We start from the raw sequence: 25,482 nt of genomic DNA, 5'->3' as shown, positions 1-25,482 counted from the left end.
TCAGAGAGAATCTAAGTTTGGAAAGGAAAATTTCACTGAGTGACCACTGAACCCTTAGTCTCGGAGCCATGGAGGACACAGCGGGAGGTTATTCATTTTGACTTCAATCTCAGAGTATAGCAGATTGAACATAGCAGGTAGAGGCTGCCTCATGCCTTCACGTTTGAGCAGGCCTGACATTCCTTATTTCACACATGAGCGCAGAAATTGGGGAATTATATCCAATGCATTTCTTGTTGCTCATCACTCCGGCGTGTGATGAATCTATGTGATTTCTCTCTTGTCTCCCTGCGTTGATCAGGCCAACGAAAACAGCCTCCTCAGCGCGCAGCTGAAAGGCTTCCCCCTCTTCCTTCACTCTAACCTGGGTCTGAAGGACTGCACAGTCAACCCCAAGTCCCCGCTTCTCTTCATCACTCGCTCCGGGCAGCCCCTGCCAGGCCCTCTCCCCGGGGACGACTGGACCGTTTTCCAGTCCAACCACTCCACGTACGAACCCGTGCTGCTGGCCAAGACCCAGTCGGCCGAGAGCGTCGCGTCGATGGGGCAGAATGCTGCTCTGCTCCCCTCCGTGGTTCAGGACCTGGGGCTCCATGACGGCATCCAGAGGGTCCTGTTCGGCAACAACTTGGTCTTCTGGCTGCACAAGCTGGTGTTCGTGGACGCCGTGGCCTTTCTGACGGGGAAGCGGCTCTCGCTGTCCCTGGAGCGCTACGTCCTTGTGGATATAGACGACATCTTCGTGGGCAAAGAGGGCACCCGCATGAAGGTGCCTGATGTGAAGGTGAGTTTATTCGTGTGTTTTAGAGTGAAAACTCGGAGTCGAGACTGAAGCCACTTATCTATTCAATGTTTTCAACAGCAAACTTTGCTAAAATATAAAAAACTGCCTCACGCATAGCATGTGCTATCCTCTGCCAGTCACACAGGAGCCCCTTCTTCGCGCTCCTCTTCTCCTTCTGAATGCATTCGTCCCAGTAGGCTGCTCAAAGCTGACAGGCCCCACTGCTCACACTGTCACAGAAGCTCCACAGCGATGAATATTTCAGGGGCCCAGAGACATACAAAGAATGTTGAAAAGCTGCCGCTTGCGTTCCCTCCGAGCATAACAGGCTCCCCTCACATGTGGAGGCGGACGGTATATGGGAAAGTTAAGGAAGAAGCATCAAGGCCTCCTCACTGGCGGCGTAACGGCGGGCTTTTAGGAACGAACCATACCCCGACAAGATGGAGGAATCTAAGGGTGGAGGGGTGGGGAGGGGGGGGTGTTGCCGGGAGTCCCATCCAGCACGGAGATCAAATGAAACAAACACCAGAATCAGAGGAGAGCAGAAATATCAAACAGAATGAAGGAGAAGAGTTAGGCAACCCGGGAGTGGATGTTGGATGTTTACCAAAAGAAACTTGGGGGGGATGAAATATGTATGTGGGCACGCGACCGCCCGGGTGTTCGCGCTTCCTCATTACTTGCACTCCTGCGTCGGTTCGAGCGCGCATCGTGTATTGACTCATTCTGCTTTCCTCCCACCGTTTCAGGCCCTGCTGGAGACACAGAGGGAGCTGCGCACCCATGTGCCCAACTTCACCTTCAATCTGGGATTCTCAGGGAAATTCTTTCACGCTGGTAAGATGTCGGTGAAGAGAAGCTCCTGTGCTTTTTAACTCCCGCGGAGATAAGAGCACGTTCTAAACCAGCTTCTAAGTTTGTAAAGTTTCATATCCTTTCTAGTTCTCCGTCATGCCCCTTTGTTTTTTTTTTTTTCTGTCACTCATTTCTCACGTGCTGCACTCCAGTATTTGAACCTTTGCCTCTCTGACTTTCATTTCCTCTCTTTGTCATCGCTGGCGCCATTTCACCATTGCTTTTTCTTTGGCTCCATTTATATCTCTTCAATTTCCTGATCATCCATCACTCCTTTTTTTTTTCTGTTAAACTCCTTCCTTTTCCATCTCCTCTTCTCGTCTGATTGTCCGTCCTCTCCGTCTCGTCCAGGGTCTGATGAGGAGGACCTGGGAGACGACCTGCTGCTTTCCTATGTGAAGGATTTCTGGTGGTTTCCTCACATGTGGAGCCACATGCAGCCGCATCTATTCCACAACCAGTCGGTGCTGGCTGAGCAGATGTTGCTCAACAAGAAATTTGCCATGGTGAGTCACGGGGGAGGTGGTGGTGGGGGGGAGGGGGCGAAGGTCACCTCACAGCTTTGGGTGAGCTCTGTAATCAGAGCTATCCTCTCTCACCCCGTCGCTCTGGTTTAAATGAGCAATCTCAGACGAGATGTAATTATGGAAAATGTTGTTACGATTTCGATCCCGGTCGATTTAGGAATTCCTGTGGTTACCGTGGTAACGGCAAGTGCGGTTTGATACTACAGAAAACATAACTCGAGCTCCGTGATGCAGCAGAGCAGCTGGTGTATCTGTTTACAACCCTGATAAACACACTCACATAATATAAATTAATAAGTCAGGAAGGATTTTAGACATCACAAGTGGTTTCCTATTCTCTAGAGCAGTGGTTCCCGACCTGGGATCCGTGCCCAGAGATCACAGGGGGTGCGCCATCAGTTTTCACCCATTTCCCCAGTCACCACTTTTTAACCAGTATTGCGTGTGTCAGGTACAATATGCGGGACTTAAAGTGTTCCAGGACCGATGCAATTTAAAAATAAGCAAATAAACAAATAAAAACAATAATTGACATTTAGAAAAAAAAAATCTGGGTTATTGTCGGGTTCAAGCAGTCAATTGAGTTCGTCTACCAATGGAAAGAGAGTAAAGCAGATTTCCATCTCTAAACTAACATCTTGGAACGCTGGGTTGAGACCCAGCTGCAGCTGATGCTGCATTCAAGACAACTTGGGAATAATAAACTCTCAGTTGTCAAACTCTGGAATTACTGCTTCCAAAATAATAATAAAAAAAAAGGTGCTGTACATATTTTAATGTGAAGGAAACTGTGAAAATATGACAAACCTATTTTCCTCTTCTGAGTTAACCTGTAACTATAATATTGAATGATGGAGAGTAAATTTACTCTCCATCTCCATCTCCATTTACTAGGAGAATGTGCCTTAACTGCAGACAAAGGACTTAAAAATAGTAAAAATAATAATAACTAATATTAAATGTTAATGTAAATTTTGCAATTTACGATTAGAATATGATCTACAGTTGTTTTTGTATAAATTGAAACTGAATTAAATGGCTGAATTACTATCAGCAGACTGTGAAATCGGCTCACGAGGTTTTACAGGACCCCTCCCATATTCTGCTTCCTGAGTTGGAGTGTCTCCCCTCAGGACACAAACTGTGCTGTCCAGGCTGCAGGACACAAAGGAGGAAGATGACCTTGGTCCTCAGGCGCTGCAGCTCTCGAGTGCACACTCAACCCTGACCCACTTATAGGAACGGACACAACAATACAAACTTAGAACTGATCAGAAAATGTTTTTAAAACGGCACAAATGCACGTTGTAATTGAAACGGATAGTTTGTTGTATTTATTTGTTGTGTTTGCTCTTTATGTCTTTTTTGTTGTGTATTGATTGTGATTGCGTGTATTTCTAGCTGCTTTTTTTGGTCCCTGCCGACAAATAAATAGATAAAGTGAATTAAATTAAATTTGATAAATTGAATTCTTCCTTGAAAAACAAGTTATTATCCCCTAACAAAGACTAACAAAGAATTACGTTCTGTACGCGCGTTTATGATTATTTCCATCTGCTCTAATTGTGTTAGCGTACACGCTGGGATTTTCTCCCGCTACTTCACAATAAAAGCGACCTCTTTGTTTTGAAAAACCTTGAATGTGATGCGGACAAAAATGTTGCGTTTAACGCGAGCATTAACTTGATCTGGCACGCTGCCAAGACGGCGAAGAATGAAAAGCTTTTATCAAACATCGTTTTCTTGTCAGTCCCACCTTTAGTGAGGCGTAAGGGAGGAGCAGCCTCCTCTGTGGCGCTCAGGAAAATCTTCATGATTTTATTTCTTAACGTGAAGAAAACGTGACTGGTTCTTCTAACTCTCGACCGTGTATCTTCTTCCTCCAGGAGCATGGGATCCCCACTAACATGGGCTATGCGGTGGCTCCCCACCACTCGGGCGTGTACCCTGTCCACATGCAACTGTACGATGCCTGGAAGAAGGTGTGGGGCATCAAGGTGACCAGCACGGAGGAGTACCCGCATCTGAAGCCAGCTCGCTTCCGACGAGGTTTCATCCACAGCGGCATAAGCGTAAGACCTCCTTTCATACGCTCAGAAAGCAACGGTCCCGCGGTAAACGGATAATGAGTCTCTGGGAATGCCTAACACTTGGTTTCTCAACATCTATTACCTTTTCAGCCAGTAAATCCCTTTCACGGTTCCCCTCCATCATCTACATATTCTGTCCTTCATGCAATAATTATATCTCCACCTCTACCTCCTCCAGTTCCTTTGTGTTTATTCCTGCCTCATGGCCAGCAGCTTTTCTACATCCTGCCTTCGCCCATCAATCATTCATCCCTCTTCTCTGCTTTTCTTAAGTCGTGTCCCTAAGGACGATGAACAGAGTTTTATTTTCATTTATCGTATTTCACCAAGGCAACAGAAGTAAAAAGAAAAAAAAAAAAAAGGGCAGTCGTCTCATTATTCCTGTTAGGCCGCGGCGTTCCATCTGTGGAGTGGGAGATGATAATGTAGTCAAGTGAACCAGTCTTGCATGAGACACCTGTCTGGGTAGAGCTGCCCAGCAGGCCTCGGCACCGTAACGAAGACTGACATGTCTGGCAACGGCGTAGCAAGTGTCTGCACACAGCCAATCACTGAAATGTCAACATCCTGGAGAAAAAGAAAAAAAAAGAAAATAAGAAGAAACTGGCCTTTATTCGACTTCGCAGCGTTATGCGGCCCTGAATAATACAGTTATGAGTGCAAAATTATTGTCGAATAGATTACATTCAGGAGGCTCGGAAGAAGGAAAACATCTTATCCGTTCCTTCCCCAGGTTGACCTTCAGGGCTGATAAGAAACAGTGCGGCCTCAGTCCAGTTCTTTTGTGGTGCTGGTATTTCGTTCGGCCTGTGTGGTCTCGCGGCTCTGTCCCCGTCCTTGAGATAGCGCCGTCTGAATGGACAGTCTCCGCTGCTTGCTTACTGATGATTGATATTCAGTTCCCTAGACACTCCAAACTGTAAATGCATTTCCATGAATTTCCATATAGACTCAGAGTGAATAAGAGGTTTGCTTTGGCTAGATGAGCTGCATAATATGAATGTTATTGAAAGCAAACAATGTGTGGGGTAACTGCCTGGAGTACTGACAGCTCCGCTCTGCTCTCAGCGGACTTCTGATAGCGAGTGTGTTTATTTGTGCGAAGGCATTTCTTTGTGATCTCTTTTTTGTTGTTACGTCAGAGCGTATTTTTCTTTCCCTTTCAGTTTGCTGACATTGTGTCTGTTTTCGAATCGCAGGTGTTGCCCAGGCAGACGTGTGGTCTTTTCACGCACACCATCTTCTACAAAGACTACCCGGGCAGTCCGAATGAACTGGACAAGCTCATCAATGGAGGAGAACTGTTTCTCACTGTTCTGCTGAACCCCGTGAGTCAATCGCGCGTCCGCACAGCGCTGCGTTTGTCTTGCACACTTGGAAACCCATTTAACTGCTGGTGCAAATTGAAATTTAAACAAGGGAGAGGACAATGACTAGTCAGTGACTCATGCAGTGATGTCTGCATCGAGCACTTCTCTTTTCCCACTACTGTGAGAGGCTTCTTTTCTCTGAGACAAAACGCAGTGTTGGAAATTGCTTGCATTTGTCAAGATGCTTAGTTTGAAACGGTGTTTAAAAGATCACTTTTGTTGGCATCTCTGCAAAGCCTGCCGATGATAATGTTTAAAAAATGTCTTTAAAGGAAGAAATGTTCAAACTGTGGAATGCAAATTGTTTAAGACATGTCGTCGTTTGAACTCTTTTCTTCAAGACGGTTAATTTAATCCTAAATGGAAAGTACTCGTCCATTCACTAGCACTTAATGAGGCCCTACTGTACAAGAATTGTTAGTTTTTTTTTGTGACCGGGTGCCCCTACAGTTTTGAAGAGCAATTCATTTTTCATGCCACTGTCATGAGGGAGCTGACAGTTTACACACACACACGGCCAAACATGAGTAAAGTGCAGCGGCTCGAGATGTAGCAGGTCAGGTAACACCGTGACGCTCCCATCAGCGGCTAACGCGCCAGTCACAGTTTGGATTTTGCTCGGCCTTCCTCTCGCCACCTCTCCTGTACTTACTCCTTCTTTAGTGTGGCCTCGTGCTACGATGTCTGTATTGAGAATACAGAGTTACCTTCTTCTTACAGCTGTTCCATAGTAAGTTATGTGTGAAGTGTTGCACCCTTCTCACGGGTGGTGGTAACCAAACAGGTGTTCAGAGCGCTGATGAAAGAGACGTCATTCTCTCTGCAACGAGCCAGTGTACCTGCCGCCACAGTTATTTTAGAAGCCGTTATTTCAAGGTTAAAATAACAGCTGTTATTGTTTCTTTACCACGGACGCTGCCTCAATGCTGATGAGACAATTAAAATTCATTATGCTCAATAGTATTACCAGTGGAAGAGTGAAAAGGAGGCTAAAAACCGTGAGATGAGGAGTTCCCTTATTTATTATATACTAGATTTTATTTTATAGTGTGAACTATAATGAATGTTTTTGTTACATTCTCATATTTTATTAAGTTCCTAAGCTTAAGATACACTTTGATATATAACATCAACATACACTCATCACTTTAGAAGTCGTAATTACCTCATCTTATTAAGTAATACCTAATTGTTTCAGCTCTAATTGACACCATATAATTTAATGTGTTTCTAATGTATTCGGGTCTTAGCACCTGTTCCCAGTTTAGGCCATGTTGAGTTTCCCTCCACCCATGTACTAAACCGTGCTCTGCTTGTTCATCGCACACACAGATCAGCATCTTCATGACCCATCTGTCCAACTATGGGAACGACCGCCTCGGCCTGTACACCTTTAAAAGCCTCATGACGTTCGTCAAGACGTGGACCAACCTGAAGATGCAGACCCTGCCGCCCATTCAGCTGGCTCAGAAGTACTTCAGCCTGTTCCCCTCGGAGAGAGATCCCCTCTGGCAGGTGGGAAGACGTGCGCAGTACAAGATTCACAAGTTCCTGTGCATTTTTATTTTTGAACGAGCTACATATACCACGCGTTACACCGTCGTCCTTAGCAGCACCGGTGCAGACACGGTGACTTGAGTGAAGACCAGGAGATTGAGTTAACCTGCCTTCTCTTGCACTTTTAAATGTACATAGTGTGTAAGACTCCCACCTAAAACAAACTGTTTGTGTGTGTGTTTTTTTGTCGGGCTACAGGATCCTTGCGAGGACAAAAGGCACAAGGACATCTGGTCCAAAGAGAAAACATGTGACCGCTTCCCCAAACTGCTCGTCATCGGGCCTCAGAAGACAGGTGAGTCACAGGACTTCAGCACCCTCTACAGGACGGACCGGGAAATGATGAAATGGGAACTTGACATTCAGTTCAGAGCTGAAGTTATTTCTTTGAAGTTGTACGTTGTTCCTGTTATTTGCATTTTACAGAAGTACACCTTCTTCTCTGTTTTCTCTAAGACATCTAGCGTACAGTTTTAATTAATTATCATTATTATCGACGTTAATAAAATTGAGCTGAATGTTTTTCAGCCATAAATTCCTAAAACCTTTTTTCCCCTTTTTTCTCCATCTCTTTCTCTATGTCACTGGTCACTTCTCTTTTTTTAGGAACGACTGCCCTTTACCTGTTTCTCGGCATGCACCCTGACCTGACCAGTAACTACCCCAGCAAGGAGACCTTTGAAGAGATCCAGTTCTTCAATGGGCACAACTATCACAGAGGCATTGATTGGTAGGAAAAACTTGTTTCCTGCCAAGATAACTGAGGACACAGGTCTAGAGTTAGATATGTGATAAACAAATGTTGAGTACGTTTTGGTACACGTTATCTGTTTATAGGTACTTGCAGGTATACTACAGTGTATCTCATAATTCAAAAGCTAAATGCAAATGATGCTAGGACATTACAACAACACCTTCCTTCATAAGTGACACTCCAAAGAGCCAGACCTGCAACACGGTTAACACCTTTTTTTTTTAAAGAAAAAAATAAATAGGTGTTGTTTGTATGGAGTTTCCTGTGCATTTTAATTTAATTCATTTCAACCTGCAAAGCTTCTCACGTCACAGCACCTGAAAACAATCCAACACAAAATTTCCTTGGCAGGCTGGACATTGCTGAGTGGGCAGCCCAGATATCAACATTGTATAACACTATACAATGTTAGATTTTTTTGGGGGTTTTTTGTATGTCTGGAGCCAAGTTGTCGTGCATGGCCGGTCACCCACGCGGCAAACGCAGAAATCCTCTTTATCTGCGAGGAGCAAATTGGACCAGATCAACTGTGGCTGCTTGTAACACTTTCGGTGTTTGTTGTGTTGCAGGTATATGGAATACTTCCCTCTGCCCTCCAACACCAGTTCAGACTACTACTTTGAGAAGAGTGCCAACTACTTTGACTCTGAGGTGGCTGCTCAGAGGGCTGCAGCCCTCCTCCCCAAAGCTAAGATCATCACCATCCTCATCAACCCAGCGGACAGAGCTTACTCCTGGTACCAGGTCTGTCACAGTCAACCTCAAACATTCCTTACTGATCTGTCGATAGCTGCACATTTTAGATCAGGGGTCATCAACAATTTCCAGGTCAAGGATCCCTAACTGATGATAGAGTAAGTAGGGACCCCCTACTTACTATATGTGTTTCACATTAAACTTGATCATCATTTTGCATTAAATAGTAAGCTTTACAAATAATTCACACGTTTAAATATTACGGTTATAAATTTGAGGCTGTGTGGGGACTGAATAAGCTCTTAGCCAATTACGAGGAACCTGACAGAGTCAGCGTGCAATATGCAGCCTCCTGATTGGCTCAGCAGTGATATGGGCGGGGCCTGCTCTGTGTAGGAATGTTAGCTTGACAAGTCTAGTGAAACAGTGTGCTATTGAGACAGCTCCTGTATCACTGAATGAGTGAAGTTCCAACTGAAAGATAACTCCTCCTGCCTCCATTTATCCCTTATACATACACTAAATAATTCTTTCTTTTCTGCGTCTCCAACAGCACCAAAGAGCCCACGATGACCCAGTGGCGTTGAAATACTCCTTCCACGACGTCATCACCGCGGGTCATGATGCTCCAGTCAAACTACGGGTCCTGCAGAATCGCTGCCTGGTGCCGGGCTGGTACGCCATCCACCTGGAGCGCTGGCTCAACTTCTACCACTCCAGCCAGGTATTACTTTCATGCACTGCGGTCAGCCCAAGTCTCCTCACGTCCGGGTGTAAAATAAAAAAAAAAAAAACAGTCAAGTGTTTGTGATAAAGGTGAATTGTGTTTTGTATTCCTTAAAGTCGGCGTATTAAACCCACTCGACCTTGAGGGAAGGCAGCTCTCTTTTAAAGACAAAAATTAAAAATTGAAACTGGTGACGAATTTTCAAGCTTCACAGCCAAGATTAAGTATGCTGCTTTATTAAACAATAATATCAATGATGATCTGTTTGAATTAATAAAGGACTTTTAATTCAGACTTGAGGCTCGAGTCTTTGAGTTATTGTAGTAATAAAAACCAGGAACAGAATTTTTTAAATTGTTGTGATAATGATTGTTTTACAGGTTTTACATGCGCAGCTGGTCCAGTTCTAATGTTTGTGTTCTTTTCCAGCTGTTAGTTTTGGACGGACAGATGCTGAAGACGGAGCCTGCCTCAATCATGGACAAAATCCAGAAGTTTCTTGCCCTCACCAACATTATCAACTACCACAAGATCTTAGCGTAAGTACCCCCTCCCCCCACTACCCCTCCCCCACGGTGCCAAATTTAAATGCAGGAATCTTTTCCACACTTTTTCTTATATTTGTTTCCCGTCATCACTTCACTGCCACTGTCTGAAAAAGAGTTAATACGCATTAAATGGAAATATTTATATCCAGCTATTGTCAGTCTCCTGCAGTCCTGCATTAATTAAGTTACTCTGAGCTAAAAAAAAAAATGCATTTTGTCTCATGGATTTTCCATAATAAGGTTAACTGGACTTTTAAAAGTCTGCTGTTTGACCTTACTGAAATAAATATGAGTGAATATACAAATACAGTTTGGTTTAACCATTAATCCACTCAGAACAAGGCTTCTTTCTCTTCCGTTTCTAAGCGTGACTGTCACACGTCTATAAATTGTTTATTGGACTTGTGAAGTCATCACTCATTCTCATGCGTGGACCTCCTACAATTAGATTCACGATGAAAACAGCCTGAAAGTGTGAAACCGAAAAACTCGTCGTGACTGGAAAACAGAACAATAAACAGAGAAACATGAACAGCGCATATTTATTAGTGGAAGAGGATTTGAAAACATTTCTAGCGTAAAGCTAAGATGACTGCAGGGGAATTTGGTAACGTTAGAATGAAACTCTACATTTTGTGATATTTGTTTTGTCTCTTGTGTTCAGGTTTGACCCTAAGAAAGGCTTCTGGTGTCAGCTGCTGGAAGGAGGGAAGACAAAGTGTTTGGGGAAGAGTAAAGGACGCAGATACCCTGATATGGACCCTGAGGTACGATCATTTAGTAAAATATCATCTTCAAAATAAATGCCCTCCACAGTATATTTCATGTGCTGAATTTTCTTAACTTCTTGTGTCTTTCAGTCTCAAGAGTTCCTCAGGGAGTACTACAGGGATCACAACATTGAGCTGTCCAAGCTGCTCTACAGGATGGGTCAGCCGCTGCCCAGCTGGCTCCGAGAAGAGCTGGTCCACACCAGGTAGCAGCACCGCGGGGGGAAGACCACAGCTCCACACACTGAACCACTGCTCTACCCTGCCGGGAGCGCCCCCCGCTGGCCAACAGGCCTGAAAGATCCCAAATAGTTTTTTTTGGCAGAAACTGGAAAATGTTGAGATTTGAGGATATCGAAACCCGGACTCAAAGCTTAACTGTGATCTTCCCAAACAGGGCAACAGTGGACAAACCAGGAACATTGAAGCCCTAATGTCCTGAAGAAGAAACGGGGAAGAGTAAGAGATGCACATGTGAGGGACTTTCGGTGCTTGATAATCACGCCTCCGTTCCCCTTCTCATCTTCGACTTCTTCCTGGAAATCAAAGAGGGGAGTAAAGAGTCCGAAGCTCGAGCTGTCTTCAGGTGACGGAGACGTGAACACTTTGCCTCCGGCGATTGTTGGGCTGTGGCGTTTGGAGCGAAAATTCGAAACGGGCGACACAGTGGTGACTGTAACGGACGGCGGCGCGGTTGGCAGAGAGACCCTGGTTGCAGATGCATTTGATATAAGTGTTCGTATGAGAGGACAGTCTCGACTTAGGCTGCATGTCGTAGCCTTACTTGATAGGCCTTGGTAGAATCTAGTTATCGCATTTACAAGTGCCAGGACAGAATCTTCATTAAACTATTACCACGTGGACTTGAGGGTTCTTTTTTTATGTTTTGTTTCTTTTACTCTTGTTTTTTTTTTTTTTTTTTGTCATTGTTTTTGTTTTAACTTTTTTCGAAAATGCGGACTGCAATGTATTATTGTAGAATGTACCAAAACTCAAACATCAGTAGTGGTTTTCATATAGGCCGGGTGTACAGTGCTGTTATTTATACAGTTGTTATTTGGCTCAGCTCCACTACCGCTGAATTGGCTGAGGCGGGGACGGTAGGGATAGGCGTCGAAAGCACAATATTTTAGTGAACATCGGTTCTGAACATACTGGAAAGCACACTAACAGAATGGCTCCTACAACAATCTGTGAAGAAGACCTTAAGCTAGCTACTGTATTAACTGAGCACTCTGGTTCGACAGTGTACAGAACAAGGTGGTGCATCGCAAATATCTGTTCTCATTGGATTCCTGTATATTTTGACTTCTGTTTAGTTCCATTTACGGGGGAGGGGGGTTCAAGTTCCTGGGGGGGGGTCGACTGTCTCGGAGTAAAGCAAAAGCTGTAAAGCCTCCAGGCTTAAAGACAGAACGGCCAGAGAGACCATACAGGCATTTCGTTGTCGGTCGAGGTGTTACCACTGCAACTAGATGTCAGGCATAGATAACAAAAAAAGCTGCTCTTACTGCAATAGTTTTGTACAATGTTCTAATATAATAACAATGCACACGTCGGCCCATTATTTCCTGACTTTGTAATGTACATAAAACCCCTCGGTAGACCTAAATTATTGAATGTGTTTGGGTTTACGCTCTGCATCAGCCCGTTCTCATGGTGTGAAATGTCAGTGCTGTTCTGAGGGGGAGTCTGGATTCTTGTGTCGCTAAGATGGTTTCCTCTCGTGTCCTCTCACTGCCAACTATTGTACAAAGGTACTGAGTCTCTCCATATAAAGTATTAAGTGATAACACATAACAGCAACGATGGTACTAATCTCCTGGACTGTATGATAAAGATTTGTAATTGTTGTCAATAATTTTTACAGTGTAACTAATATTGTCGGTGCTTTTTAATTTGCAAATAAAACACCACTGTATTTTTCACAAGCTGGATCTTTTCTTCCCCCTCACTCATCAGAGTTTCTGCTCCCATAGAATAATAATGATATTTATTTATATAGTAATATGTTTTTATTTCATGGGTCGCTACTCATTAAAAGCTGGAAGGATAATGGTGAGTGCTTTTTTTTTTTTTTTTCTTGCAGAGATTTCTAGAAGCCTGCCAGATTCCAGTCATGTGGTATAAGAGCAGACTGGTTTCTCATTTGGTTTCACTTCAGCAAACAAACCGCTTAAATACTTTGCATGTTCATAAAGTACCGGCCTGTTCAGGAAACAAAATAAACTCCGCAACTCTTTAGTTCAGTGGTGTTAAACTCATTTTAGTTTGGAGGTCGCATTCAGCCCACTTTGATCTCGTGGCCCAAACCAGTAAGATAACAGCACAATAACCTATAATCGGCAACAGCCTGTATATTTTTTTTCCCATTTATTTTAGTACAAAGAAGAACAAGTAAATTAGATGAATGTTCACTTTGAATAAACTATCTATTTAAGGGAAAATGTGCTTAATTTGAGCATATTGCTGTCTGCCGTTTGGTCCTGCGTCTCAGTGTTGTGTCCTGTCCACTTCCCTTTCTAAAGCAGTGGACACATTAGGACTAGCAAAAAAAAAAACTAAAGTCTTCAATGTAATTTGCTCATTTTGCAAATTCACAATGCGGGCCAGATTAGAACCTCTGGCGGACCGCTTTTAGTCCACGGGCCGTATGTTTGACAACTGTTCCTTAGAATAATTATTAAATTAAATTAGATAGATAGATAGATAACTTTATTCATCCAAATGAATCCAAACTGGACCTGAACTATATGCTTGTTCATTTAACCGCACCAACGAACAACAACAAAACATAAAGAAGCCTCCTCTGTAGTTATTCCAGGAAATAAACCTTGGTCATACCCAACAAAGACGACTGACGTATTAAACTACTTACTACAGATCTGACATGTGAACAGCCGTAAGAATAATTATATATTTAAAAATAAATGTTATGTGGATGTTTAACCAAATCCAAGGTAAGCAAGGTAACCAAGTGTGCACTTGTACATTTTAATTTCTTGATAAGAAAGAAAAGAAAGCCACGTCTCTTGTTTCAGGAAATAAACAGTGTTCAAAATAAAGAAAGATGACTGGTGCATGATGAAATTAATCTAATGGATGGCAAATATTATACACATATATATGTTTTATATGTTCCTTCTTACCTTCGTTTACTTTCTTTATAAAGTAATGGTAAACTCACTAAAGAACTATTGAGCTTCACATAAGGAAAATTCCAAGTTCGAAGTATAAATTTTGCAATACCTTATTATACAATTAAATCTACCTTTAGAAACTCATTTCATGAACTACGATGGCTTAGAAGTAACGAAAACGATATTAGTACATGACAATAGAAGGAGTTCGGGGATTAATAACAACAAGTCCAACTCCTTTCTCTGTAGTCTGCCTCTGTGAACAAGTGACGCTGTTAAATTCGACCAATCAGAGCTCTCTCCGCTGATCCATCCCACAGCATCTCTCACCGTTCTCTAGAATTTGTTAGGGGCTCCTTCCTCATTTGAGTCACAATTTAGGAGATTGGTCTGTGTTACTTTCTTCAGTTTGGTGGTTTGACGAAGACACAAGAGAAACTCACTGGACAAGATGGAGCATCCTGCAGAAGAAGTGCCCAGGGCCAGAGGAAGCCTGACAGGCAGTGAACAAGCCCTTCTGGGACCTACAATAAGAGGGTGAGAGGAGCTAGTATAACATATTGGTACTAGCAGAAGTGTTTTGTCTATAATTTTGTTTAATTTTTAGCCAAGCTATAAAAGAGAAACCACAGAAAAACTTAGACTCGGATTAAACTGTTATTATTATTATTATTGTTATTTTTTACATGTGAAATTAGTAGCAAACACGCACTAATAGTTTGACTCTATTCATTTAGCAATTAACAACTTTTAAATTTAAAATTTTTAATTCACACCTCAACTGCAGACTGCGACATACAGGGGCTTTCCACTTCACAGGGCGTCTGCCTAGTAACTAGTGACGTTATCGTTGGTTTTCTTCAATGGTTCGGTAGAAAAAAAAATAACATTGGTCATTTTTCTTCATCTCAAGGTTAAAATATTTAAGACTTAAGAGCGTTATACTTTAACACTCTTTGGGAAGTGTTTATAAAAGCGTCTAATTAGACATTATTTACAGGCACTTAGAAAATCAATACATGTCTTGGTTAAAGTTTCATTTTCAATTTGCGTCAGATATTATTATTTTATGAACGATTTGACGATTTGACGATTTTTTTTACACCTGTCTATATTTCTCAAATGAAGTTTCAGATGTAGTTTCATCTACTTCCCTGCAGCTCCCAGGAGGAGTCTGCATAGTAACAAGTGACGCTCGTGTTCTATTGGCTGAGGCAGGATGATCATTAACCCTATTCCAAGTTTCTGTTTTTCATTTCCTTTTTTCTTCTTTTCTTGTTGGTGTGTTTTTATTCTTTTTAAATATAAAACTTACAGTAACAATATCCCAATTTTATTTAGATGTGGTGTTTTTTTCTGGCGTGTGGATAAATACTTTCGTTTTTACATGTTCCTCCACATTATCTTAAAACTAATTATTACAGAACTGACAGAAATCAAATGTGGAGTGTGGAAGTCACAGAGTGGTTAATGTGGATACCGCTATGGTGGACAATTCCCTCAGAAATTCCCTACTCTCCTTACCTGCATTTCCCGTGTCCATCTCTTTAATACAGTTATCGAATAAAGGTGGAAGAAATTAATATTTCTTTTAAAAGGGACATGTTAAACCAAATAAATATAATATATATATATATATATATACATACACACACATCCGAACTAGTAAAACTACTCAATAATTGTCGATCTTTTTCTGCGATATTATAAAATGCGTGGGCCTGTTTATGACCATGCCCTTCACACCAACGGTCTTTTGTTGTCCTCGACTGTCTGGCTGCACTTTGGGAAATACCCCTAATTCACTTTGATACCGTGGAATTTATTCAAAAAGTTTAAATTACATTTTTAGTTCTACTCGGTTTTGCTATGTGTCAGGCTGCTCCCACGTCCCACCCCCTCCCCCGCGTACAGACTTCTTATCCCGTCTCCTGCTATTTAACCCTATTCAAGTGATAATACATTGTTCCCATTCGTCTCCCAGGGGCTCCAACAGCCGCGCCCTGAAGATTGCCGGCCTGACGACCCTGGCATGTCTTCTGCTGGCCAGCCAGGTCTTCACCGCCTACATGGTGTTTAACCAGAAGCAGCAGATCCACACGCTGCAGAAGAACTCAGAGAGGATGAGCAAGCAGGTGACCCGCTCATCACAGGGAGGTAAGAGGGAATTGAAATCTTAAGGGCAGGCAGGGGGATGGCCAGATAGGGATGCGTCTTCCATCAGCAGAAAAGAGGAAGTGGAGGAGTTGGAGAGGGAAGTGAGATTTTACTTTTTGGACACTGATGTAAAAGTTTGTCTTGCGGTGATGTCATCGTCGTTTTGAAATCATACTTTTTTAATGTCACAAAGAAGAATTAGATCTCACTAGACTGCGTGATCAGGCTTTTATTGCATGTGTGTGGACATAGGGAATATTCAGTGGAAATAATGAACTGAATGCGTTCAGTCGGAGACAGATCAGGTGTAATAACTGATCTGATACCAAAATTTCTACACACAGATGTGCAGCACAAAACCACACATACAGCAGCCAATAAAAATAACCTGCACATGTCTGGATTAGTCGCAGTCATAATCTATATTGTTACATATTGTCTTAGAACTTATTTTCCCCCATTCCTTAGATTTGATTGCAGTTGTTAAGTTGTCTCTGTCTTTCAGCTGGTGCTCCAATGAGGATGGCCATGCCCATGAAGACCCTGCCCCTGCTCATGGACTTCAATCCAGATGAGGACTCCAAGAAACCCACAGAAGTGAGTTATTGTCTACTTCTCGGAACAAATACATTTAATTTGTGCCTGAGTGTCTTCTGCAAACTGTAAATTTAAAATGATCAAATGCGAAACCTTCAAATATACCGTCTCACTCCTCTGTTCCCTCTGTAATTGCAGGAGACCGCTGTCGTTAGTGTGGAGAAACAGCTGATGGAGCTCATGCAGGTGTGTGTTCCTCTCAGCGTCCTATGAACTGTCAGCAGTTCTCACATTGATACACTGCTGTCGCTGTAAACGCTATAATTTTATTTTATTTTTTTTTCTTTGCAGGACTCCAGCATGCCACACTTCAATGAGACCTTCCTGGACAACCTGCAGAGCCTGAAGCAGCAGATCAACGAGAGCGACTGGAAGGTGAAGCCTCACACACACTCTTGTGACGACCAACACGTCTGGCATAAATCACGCGTTCTCGTCAGTCATGTTTGTTTCGTTTTTTTCCACTCTGCAGAAATTTGAGTCCTGGATGCGCTACTGGCTGATCTTCCAGCTGGCACAGCAGAAGCCTCCAGCCCCACCCACTCAGTCAGGTTACTACGACTTTCTCTTCTTTATGCGTCAGCATTTAGCTCATGCTCTGGCCCACATTTTCTCTATGGCAAAAGGGGCAAATTGCATTTCCTGCCCCAGCAGTATTGAATTAAAGGGCCCTCGCTGTGATATATTACAGGGGCTTGTAATTCATAAGTGAAACAAGATGTAAAATGTCAACATTGGGGTTTCATTAACAGCCAAACCAGATTTAGCAAAGACAGGTAGTCCAAACTAGTGAAATCTGACATTCGGTAAATACAGAGCGGCCCCAGTTGTGGAGTATTGTCAATGCACTGTAGGATCTTGGGAGGTTTATGGGGTTTTATGGTTGTTATTGTAAAAAACAAAAAAACAAAACAAAAGCAAATTGTCCATCATGCTGCACAATCTGCGTCATTTAACGTCCCGCTGTTCTCCACCCTTCCCGTCGGTTAGCCCCTTTGATCAAGACCAAATGCCAGATGGAGGCGGCACCTGGAGGCAGCAAGATCGGCTCGTACAAGCCCCAGTGTGACGAGCAGGGACGCTACAAGCCCATGCAGTGCTGGCACGCCACCGGCTTCTGCTGGTGCGTCGACGAGAGCGGCAACCCCATCGAGGGCACCTCCATCCGCGGCCGCCCCGACTGCCACAGAGGTAGAGGACGCGGATTCAGAAACCTTTTAGGTGACTGCATTGCGAATGACGACTGATGGTGTTTTTTTTGTTTTTTTTTGCTGTTAATTTTAGGCGCACCCGCTTATGGCCGCCGCATGATGGTCCCACCCATGCTGATGCAGAAGACCTTCAACCCAGAGGAGGGTGAGTGCATTAGATTAATCCTTTCACCTGACTACTGCTAGATCCAAATGATCGTTTATTTAAAGCATTTCACACATCGTCACTTTCTGTGTTTCTTTTTTTTTTTTTTTCTTTCCAGACAAAGCATGAAGCCCGGCGTCTCTTTTCAACCAGCAATCTCAGCAAATATAATTAACTGGTTATGATAAACCCATTGCTTACCTGCCCATAATGACAGTTTTGATTCCCTGGTGAGCTTTTCCTCCACATATTGCATTGATTTGAATCCCTTTACTGCTTAGCTGCTTGAAATCAAATAAACAGAGGCCTGTTACATGTTAGTGCTTTTAATCATTTTCTAATTTTTTACCTTTAAAGGGAATTTATTATGGAGTGTTCATATAATCTACATTAAGTACATTAAACTATGTGAGTGTTAAATGTGTTTGTTTGTAAAAGAAAGCTTAAAGGGTCAGTTCACCCCAATCACACACACACAAAAAAAAAGAGGAGGAAGAGTTCCAACAACACTCAGCGGAAGATTCTTATGGTGCGCGCAGTATTGGAAATGTTCATTTAAAAATGCAAACAGCCAAAAGCACCTTTTTTTCCGGAAATGGTGTCCCATTCCCCATTGTTCGGAGGGAAGGCGACGCTGTTTCTGGAAAGAGGTGGGGCTGTTTGACTTTTTTGAATGAGTTATCATTTAATGTAATTTGGGTGAACCTACCCTTTAATGAATGTAAGCACACGAGCTGACTTGACCTCTGTGTTTGTGTTCGGATGGTTAAATAAAGTTCTCCTGACAACACAGTTTGCATTTTTAACTGCTAAAAGCTGTAGTGGTAACAAGGCCTGAATAAAATTTGACCTGATTAGATGCAGTGACGTGGTTCATTTATGGGTTGTGTGGCATCTTTTTCTTGTTTTCAGTGAAGCGTACTAGATTCAATCAGTTTTTCACACACTTGAATCATTCTGCTTTAATTCTCGTTCACATCTTCATACTCGTACAAAAGAGAGACGCATTTTATTACCAGACAACAGTATGCTATGCTGCTTCCTGTTTGCTGTCCATTGAGGAAATGATGTCCAGAAGACCCGACTGACAACAGCAGACAACAGGATTGAGGATGTTATTGATTTGGTACGAACACCAATAGCAGAAAATCAGAAGTCTTGGAGAATCTCTGACTTATTGAACAAATCTTAAACTGGTGGGTGGTCCAACACAGGACTTGTATAGGTTTCAGAAGGTGTTTTGCCACAGATGATCACTTACAAGCCATTAATGACAACATTAATACTGGTCTTCACAGAGGGAATAAAAATATATTAACATTATTCAATGAGATTTTCTTAGTCTGAAAATTGGTTCGTTTTTAATGGTTTATAGCGGATCTGTGAATAAAATGGAAAACAATAAGTGAATCAGTTTCCAATGAATATAATTTTAATAGTACAACAACATCTCTATGACCTAAAAAAAATTAAATGTGTGCGAATCATCTCTCAACTGCGCATAACATGTCCTAAAATGACGACGACCGGATATCCACCTTCATGACCTCACAAATAAACCCAGATGCGGCCTCTCGGCTGATGGTTGTAACTCTACCCTGATCACTGAGACCAGTGAAAGTATTCGGCCTCATTAATAATTAACCCCGCTGAAAGGAAATCCAGGTGAGACGGCTTCAGAGTTGTTTCACATACGTGCAGGATGGCCACTGTAAACACGAATGCACCTGTGAGTATATTTTGTCTGTACGTTTTTTTTTTCCGCGCCAGTGAATGCACCTTATGGCAGAATACTGGAAAAGATAATGAAGTCCGGTTCGTCTGAGTCTTTGATCTCCAACTTTCCACAGACAGGTGAGGGATCTGAAGCAGTAAGAGTGGGAGTGTTACTTACTACAAACCCAGGTAAACACAAAGAGACAAACATCTGAGAATGCTTGAAAGGCATGCTGTTTCAGGGGAATGTTCAAGTGTTGTTGTTTTCTTTAATAAACAGATTGTAGAGACTGTGTGGTTATTAGTAAGGAAGGACGTGGCGTTGACTACAAATCAGCAAAGGTTGAGGTAAAAGATTAAATTAGTTCACCGCTGTTAAAAACCTCCCTGTCCTCTAAAACGTGTTTTATTTTTCAATCAGGATGCAAAGTCCTTCTCATTTGATCAAGTTGTGACTGCTGATAACATAGAGGTAAAGAGCTACTGACGTCTGTCTGAGATATACTCTTCACCAAACCTTATATTCACTGGAAAATGTTGTGATGAGCTAAACGCCTGAATATAAATCTGCAGAGTCTGCACTCTGAGCTCCTGCAGCCTCTCATCGAGTCCGTATCCAGTGGGTATAATGCAGCAGTGGTACTATGCGGCGCCTCCACAGAGCCGATGACAGCTCTGACTGACTGCAGAATCATCAGACAGGTCGAGCCCCGAACCAAAATACACGCAACAGTGGCAGATTTGATGTTTTTGCACTATTAATCTTCCTCTTGACTCTATCTCAGGTCTTGGCAAATCTTTTTAGTTGTATAGCGTCACAAGTGAAAGAGGAGTCATTCATTTCTGCCTCGTTCCTTCAGGTTTGTCCGATTGATGACACAGATGTGTTATACACACATTGCCATATAGAATAAAGTCTAATGTTTTTTAATGTCAGTTTTATCCAGATGGCGGTGCGGTGGACCTGCTGAGCCCCAAACAGACTCTACAACCTGTAACACATCCAGTCCTCGGAAGGTGTGTCACAATGAAGTGTATTATTTATGTCACTATTAAAACCCATGTATACGTTAAAGTGGATGAAATGTAAAAATAAAGTGAAGAATTAGTCCTTGTTGTTTTGCTCAGTCTTGTAGGAGGTCTTTGTGAGGTGTGTGTATGCTCAGCAGACGAAGCCTACACTCTGTATGAAACATGCAGGGAGGCTCTGAAGACGAATGCGGGGCCAATTTCCAGCCGGTGGGTCAAACAAACTCTGTCCATGTGATCCATTAACTGTATTACTTTTAAGTGATTAATTAGTAGTTAATCACAATAAAGCCCACTGATTATTCTGCCTTCTGTCAGTCAGCTCGGCATTTTCTGACATTTCTATATGAAGGAACTTGTTACCTGTTCATGGTTCATGGGCATCGATAACCGGTTCTTTTAAAAGAACACAGGTTCAATGCTTCAATATCATTGAAGAAAATGTGACAACACCACCGACATGACTAAGCATTTGTCAACGACACACGGCATTGAGAGTGCCATGTGTTCAACAATCTCCAGTCAACATGTGCGGCTGCCACTAAGTCTCAGCAGGGCAATGCTAGTGACGACTGTGCTATGGACAAACTTTTAAAACTTACCTCTTGTTTAGAAACTCAATACAATTTCACAGGAAGAATTGATAAGAGAATTGATAAAGAATCGGATCGATAAGCAGAATCGATAGTGACGTAGGCATCAATAAAATCGCATCGATGCCCATCCTTGTTCATGGTGTGTGTGTGTGTGTTTTTTTGTCCCAGATGCAGCTCCCTGTTTTCAGTGGCCGTTGAGTGGAAACTCCATCCAGAGGAGGTGGAGTCAGATGTCTGCCGCAGCAGACTGCAGCTGTTCAGCCTGGCAGGAGGAGCCAGCAGGACTGACCTCAGAGGGTCAGTGAGATATAGTGAGCTATCTATTACATGGGCCAGAGGAGCTAATAATCAAGTGACCTACCAACTTCTAAAGCATTATTCTGATTGTGGTCATCCATCATTCACATAACTTCATCTAGGCAGTGGAAAAGCCACCAAGTAACATGTTGTAATAGAGTCTCTTTAAACATTTACACTGCTTTATCGATACTATAATGATATGAGGAACCCATTACTATTGAGTTCTGGGAGTAAGAGCGGTGCCAGAAGAACAAAAAAACGCAGTCCTATTAACGCCACATCATCTCTCTATGGGCCAGTAATATGACATTAATGTTATTTCTGACAGTCAGCTCTCATAGAAGAGAGGATTATTATGGAAATGTAGAATAACTACAGTGTTGACTTTAGACTCAGACCTCGTTTCTCTTGATAAGGAAACATCAAATTCAACACTGCGAGGATTGCGGAGTGACAATGTTATTTCAAAAGGTAATGCTAGAGAAAAATAATGTGGATGCTGTGGTGGATGCATGCCTTTTGAATCACTGTTAGTAACAGCGGCAGCAAGGAGCGGCAAAGCTTTTGAGTACGAGGTGTGCGCAGGCATTTAAGGAAGTAATGAGCACAGCAGCTTATAACAATATGATTAAAAGGTGTACTGAATAAATTAGGGGGTGGATATGTGTGGTGTTGAAGGGGTGTGCCATATGAAAGTGGCAGCTTGCTGGCTTCACCACATTAGAAACACCTATACTTTTCTTGTTGTGACAACATTATTTTTCTTATGAATCAAAGATCTTCTGCCATGATTTTAATATTTTAATTTATGTGTTTTCCAGTGTCAGCCCACTGGTGAAGGTTTTGGACCAAATCCCAAATCCTACCGCCACACTCAGCATCAACCTTCTCCCTTTCCTTCTTAATGAGGCCTTAACAGGAAATAGCAGGACAGTCCTCATCTACTGCATCAGCCCTCAAGGTAAGTGGTCCTCGGGGCCAAATGTGTCACATGTTTATCTTAGAAACGGGTGCTGAATTGATGTTAAGCAGACTTCTGGTTACCTGATTCCAGGTCTTCTAGATGACGAGACACCTTGTGCCTTAGATTTGGCCTACAGAGCGAGACGTTTGGTAACTAAAGCAAGCACTGGTCGCTGGAGTCCAAGAACAACTGAGCGAGAGATTCGTGATAACATCGCAGATCTAAGAAGAGTGATAATGTCACAGGGGGAAAGCGAAGTTCACATATACAAGCTAGCTGAGCTGACTCAAAACCTGCAGGTAACTGACACAATGAGACTAACACTGAATAATGCTTTCACGGCACATGTCATGTGAGGTCTATTTGAGTTTGTAGCTGATGTTGTCTGCAATCGCTACAACAGGTTGTGAAAAATCAGTCATGGGAGAAGAGGAGGGAAGAGTCAGACAAGATGAAAGTCAAAATAAAGGTCTCAGTCTTATTTACTTTAATTTGCAAGGTTAATGTAAAAAAAGAAATCTCATTAAATTTGTGTCAGCAGACGAGTTCCATGTTTTAATTTTTAATTAATTTGGCAGAAAAACGTGTCCTTGAATGGCAGTCAGCGGTGTCCTGGAGATCATCACACTGAGCACAGAGAGAGTACAGAAGCAGCGAAATACCTTCAGGACCAGCTGAGACGGGAGATGGAAGAACACATCAGGGGTAGCATGCTGCGATTCGAAGAAATCTCACTTTATACACGTAGGACCAGTCATGAGCAGCATAATCTGCGTGTTTCTTACATTCACAGAAGGTAAAGGGAATGTAGAAAAAGTCCAGGAGAGGGTGGCGAGAATCCAGCAGCTGAAGGAAGCTCTCAGAGAGGAGACCCTAAAGAGTGGGGCCGCTGCAGGGAAATCTCCACTCTGTCAACAAGTATTTCCCATTTTAAACTCTCTATATTATTTCTGATTATTACATTATTTATATTATACAGAAGTCCCCAATGTGTGACAAAATCTAAAACTGTTTATTTTAATACCAACAATTGCAAAGGATTAAGTCCCAACATCCTCGAAACGAGCACTTCCTAATTATCAAATATTGCTAATTCAAGGTCATATCAAACTAGAAACGTTAATAATCATAAACAAATACGTTTTAACCTTTTCAACCACTAGATGGCAGACTAAAGCGCCCACTAATGACAAAATGGGTTTAAATAAAGCAGCAATAAAACCTAAAACTTAATGTCCCCATATGACGACGCAGGGTCTCTGGAGGTTAAAGATTAAAAACTGAAATTTCTCCTTCATTCAAGTAGTCAAGACTCTTCCACTGTCTCAGATTTTTCACAAGGACATTTCTGCATGTGTCTAGAAAGACACTCTCACCCTCCCTCCTGCTGAGAAATCACCCTTTAACATAATGCTGCCACCACCGTGCTCTACCATAGGGATGGTGGTGTTGTTAGCAGGAGCTGAACAGCACTGAGGGATAAAGTGCTGCTGAGATTGTTGTCCCTCCTAATGGACGACCACATAAGGAATAGTGAAAACTTGAGAGTTATTGAGATCACTGCGTTCAGATCGTTAGAGACAAGTTCTTGCCCTGGATCTTCAGTGACTTCTTTAGATTTGTCTAAAGTTATTCATTAATGTGCAGAAAAGGTTAAGGGATTGGAGCATATTTTGAAATCAGTTCATGTGTACAAGAGTTTTCAACCCACACTGAGACATTTATTTTGCTGTAGTTGTTATTGTTGTTGTAGTTTCAGTTGGAATACAACAAAGCAGAGGAGCGGAGGAGGCTACTTAAGGAGGATCATGGGAGATTAATTCGGGAGGAGGTGGAGAAAATGGAGAGGGAACTGGCACAGGAACAGCTACCGGTGAGATAATGAGATATGCCGCTGTTTAACATTACTCCGTTTGTGATCTGTCTTAGCTGCCAATGCTGAGTCATTTTAAATTCATGCACGGCTGGATTTGTGGTGAGCAGCGGAAAGACTGCACTTGCAACTTAATCCTGTTATTACCCTGCATTTTTTTGTGGTTCGGATCCATTCCTCTCTTAGACAGAAGGCCCTCAGAGAGAGCTGCTGGTCCTGACCAGAGAGAGGCAGGTCCTGGTGCTGCAGATAGAGGCCCTACGTGCTGAGGCCCAGCAGGCTGAGAGAGACCTCCAGGATCAATATCACAGACACCAAGCAGAGCTGCACTGTCTGCGGGAGGAGAGCCTGCAGGTGGGAGCTAGTGTGGTTAGCAAAGAAACTTACATTAGATGTCACATATACATTCCGTAATTAATAATTACTTTCAATTAGATGTCTGAATTGCCTGTTGTGTTAAAACTACAGCTGTTGCACATTTAAGTACACTTTTGGTTTCAAAACAGTAACAGTTTCCTACTGAAATTGCACCTTAGTTTGATTCTACAAAATACTTAAAAAAACAAAAAACCGAGCAAGCTCGTAAAATATGAGTTGTTTCATTAAATAACTGCTCCTTTTTTCATAACTGGCTGCTTGACAAAAAGCTTACTCAAGGCTTCTTTCAGTAGACCTCCATCCTGCATCGCCCCCCCGGTGTTTTTGTTGCGTTTTACCGCTCTGTAGGTTTTCAGAGTGTTTCGTCAGGTGACTGAGGAGCAGAGGAAGATCTCAGAGAGCAGGTACAGGAGCGTGCTGCTGGAAGCCGTGCAGGATGCCATCTACTTGTCTGCCCAGAACCAGCAACTCCAAGCTGACAACAAACAACTCCGTAAAGGTCATTATATGCCTCTTAACCTCTACCATGGAGGCAGGCATATTAAAGACAGACACTAAACTCTTTCCAAATCCTTCTGTTTTTGTTATTTACAGCACTGGGAGAGATAAAAGATACTCTAGCTGTGCGAAGTGATCCCACGGCTGACCTGATATCCCAGCAACAATGAATACACAATAAATAAACGCTGACTGAA

The 25,482-nt window shown here is 42.6% G+C and overlaps 3 protein-coding genes and 1 long non-coding RNA gene across 4 annotated transcripts in view; all 4 read left to right on the top strand.

The window, feature by feature from the left end:
• ndst1a (N-deacetylase/N-sulfotransferase (heparan glucosaminyl) 1a) overlaps positions 1-12,609 on the top strand; it is a 46,541-nt gene extending 33,932 nt beyond the window's left edge. The window contains exons 3-16 of the mRNA XM_047584801.1: positions 302-784; positions 1,537-1,624; positions 1,994-2,148; positions 4,056-4,241; positions 5,459-5,587; positions 6,962-7,144; positions 7,385-7,481; positions 7,793-7,916; positions 8,510-8,684; positions 9,190-9,360; positions 9,793-9,902; positions 10,576-10,678; positions 10,772-10,887; positions 11,079-12,609. Of these exons, the coding sequence (XP_047440757.1) occupies positions 302-784; positions 1,537-1,624; positions 1,994-2,148; positions 4,056-4,241; positions 5,459-5,587; positions 6,962-7,144; positions 7,385-7,481; positions 7,793-7,916; positions 8,510-8,684; positions 9,190-9,360; positions 9,793-9,902; positions 10,576-10,678; positions 10,772-10,887; positions 11,079-11,115 (2,157 nt within the window). The 3' untranslated portion in view covers positions 11,116-12,609. The remainder of the gene's footprint in view (positions 1-301; positions 785-1,536; positions 1,625-1,993; positions 2,149-4,055; positions 4,242-5,458; positions 5,588-6,961; positions 7,145-7,384; positions 7,482-7,792; positions 7,917-8,509; positions 8,685-9,189; positions 9,361-9,792; positions 9,903-10,575; positions 10,679-10,771; positions 10,888-11,078) is intronic.
• Positions 12,610-14,184: 1,575 nt separating this feature from the next.
• Positions 14,185-18,790, top strand: cd74a (CD74 molecule, major histocompatibility complex, class II invariant chain a). Its single transcript, XM_047585714.1, has 9 exons — positions 14,185-14,358; positions 15,806-15,978; positions 16,484-16,575; positions 16,714-16,761; positions 16,867-16,950; positions 17,048-17,126; positions 17,566-17,766; positions 17,860-17,931; positions 18,050-18,790. The coding sequence occupies exons 1-9, from the start codon at positions 14,273-14,275 to the stop codon at positions 18,058-18,060; spliced, it is 846 nt and encodes a 281-aa protein (XP_047441670.1). The 5' UTR covers positions 14,185-14,272; the 3' UTR covers positions 18,061-18,790.
• A 1,451-nt stretch (positions 18,791-20,241) lies between these two features.
• LOC125008450 lies at positions 20,242-22,532 on the top strand. The gene is made up of 3 exons (XR_007112894.1): positions 20,242-20,886; positions 21,441-21,569; positions 22,394-22,532. It is a non-coding gene; the product is annotated as an uncharacterized LOC125008450 (long non-coding RNA).
• Positions 22,533-22,634: 102 nt separating this feature from the next.
• On the top strand, positions 22,635-25,482 carry si:dkey-201i24.3. The gene is made up of 7 exons (XM_047585053.1): positions 22,635-22,835; positions 22,940-23,005; positions 23,115-23,454; positions 24,290-24,409; positions 24,596-24,763; positions 25,136-25,286; positions 25,382-25,482. Exons 3-7 carry the CDS (start codon positions 23,293-23,295, stop codon positions 25,453-25,455), a joined length of 675 nt encoding a protein of 224 aa, XP_047441009.1. The 5' UTR covers positions 22,635-22,835; positions 22,940-23,005; positions 23,115-23,292; the 3' UTR covers positions 25,456-25,482.

Source organism: Mugil cephalus, chromosome 5 (assembly GCF_022458985.1).
Source record: "Mugil cephalus isolate CIBA_MC_2020 chromosome 5, CIBA_Mcephalus_1.1, whole genome shotgun sequence".
Classification (NCBI taxonomy): Eukaryota; Metazoa; Chordata; class Actinopteri; order Mugiliformes; family Mugilidae; genus Mugil; species Mugil cephalus.
The sequence above is the reverse complement of the archived record's forward strand: the minus strand, read 5'-3'. Positions and strand labels throughout refer to the sequence as shown.

Coding starts and splice junctions, on each gene's coding strand:
- si:dkey-201i24.3 (XM_047585053.1), top strand. CDS start 23,293: ATGAGCAGCATAATCTGCGTGTTTCTTACATTCACAGAAGGTAAAGGG. Junction 23,455..24,289: donor AATCTCCACTCTGTCAACAA/GTATTTCCCATT, acceptor TTGTTGTTGTAG/TTTCAGTTGGAATACAACAA. Junction 24,410..24,595: donor TGGCACAGGAACAGCTACCG/GTGAGATAATGA, acceptor TTCCTCTCTTAG/ACAGAAGGCCCTCAGAGAGA.
- cd74a (XM_047585714.1), top strand. CDS start 14,273: ATGGAGCATCCTGCAGAAGAAGTGCCCAGGGCCAGAGGAAGCCTGACA. Junction 15,979..16,483: donor GACCCGCTCATCACAGGGAG/GTAAGAGGGAAT, acceptor TCTGTCTTTCAG/CTGGTGCTCCAATGAGGATG. Junction 17,127..17,565: donor AGCCCCACCCACTCAGTCAG/GTTACTACGACT, acceptor CCCGTCGGTTAG/CCCCTTTGATCAAGACCAAA.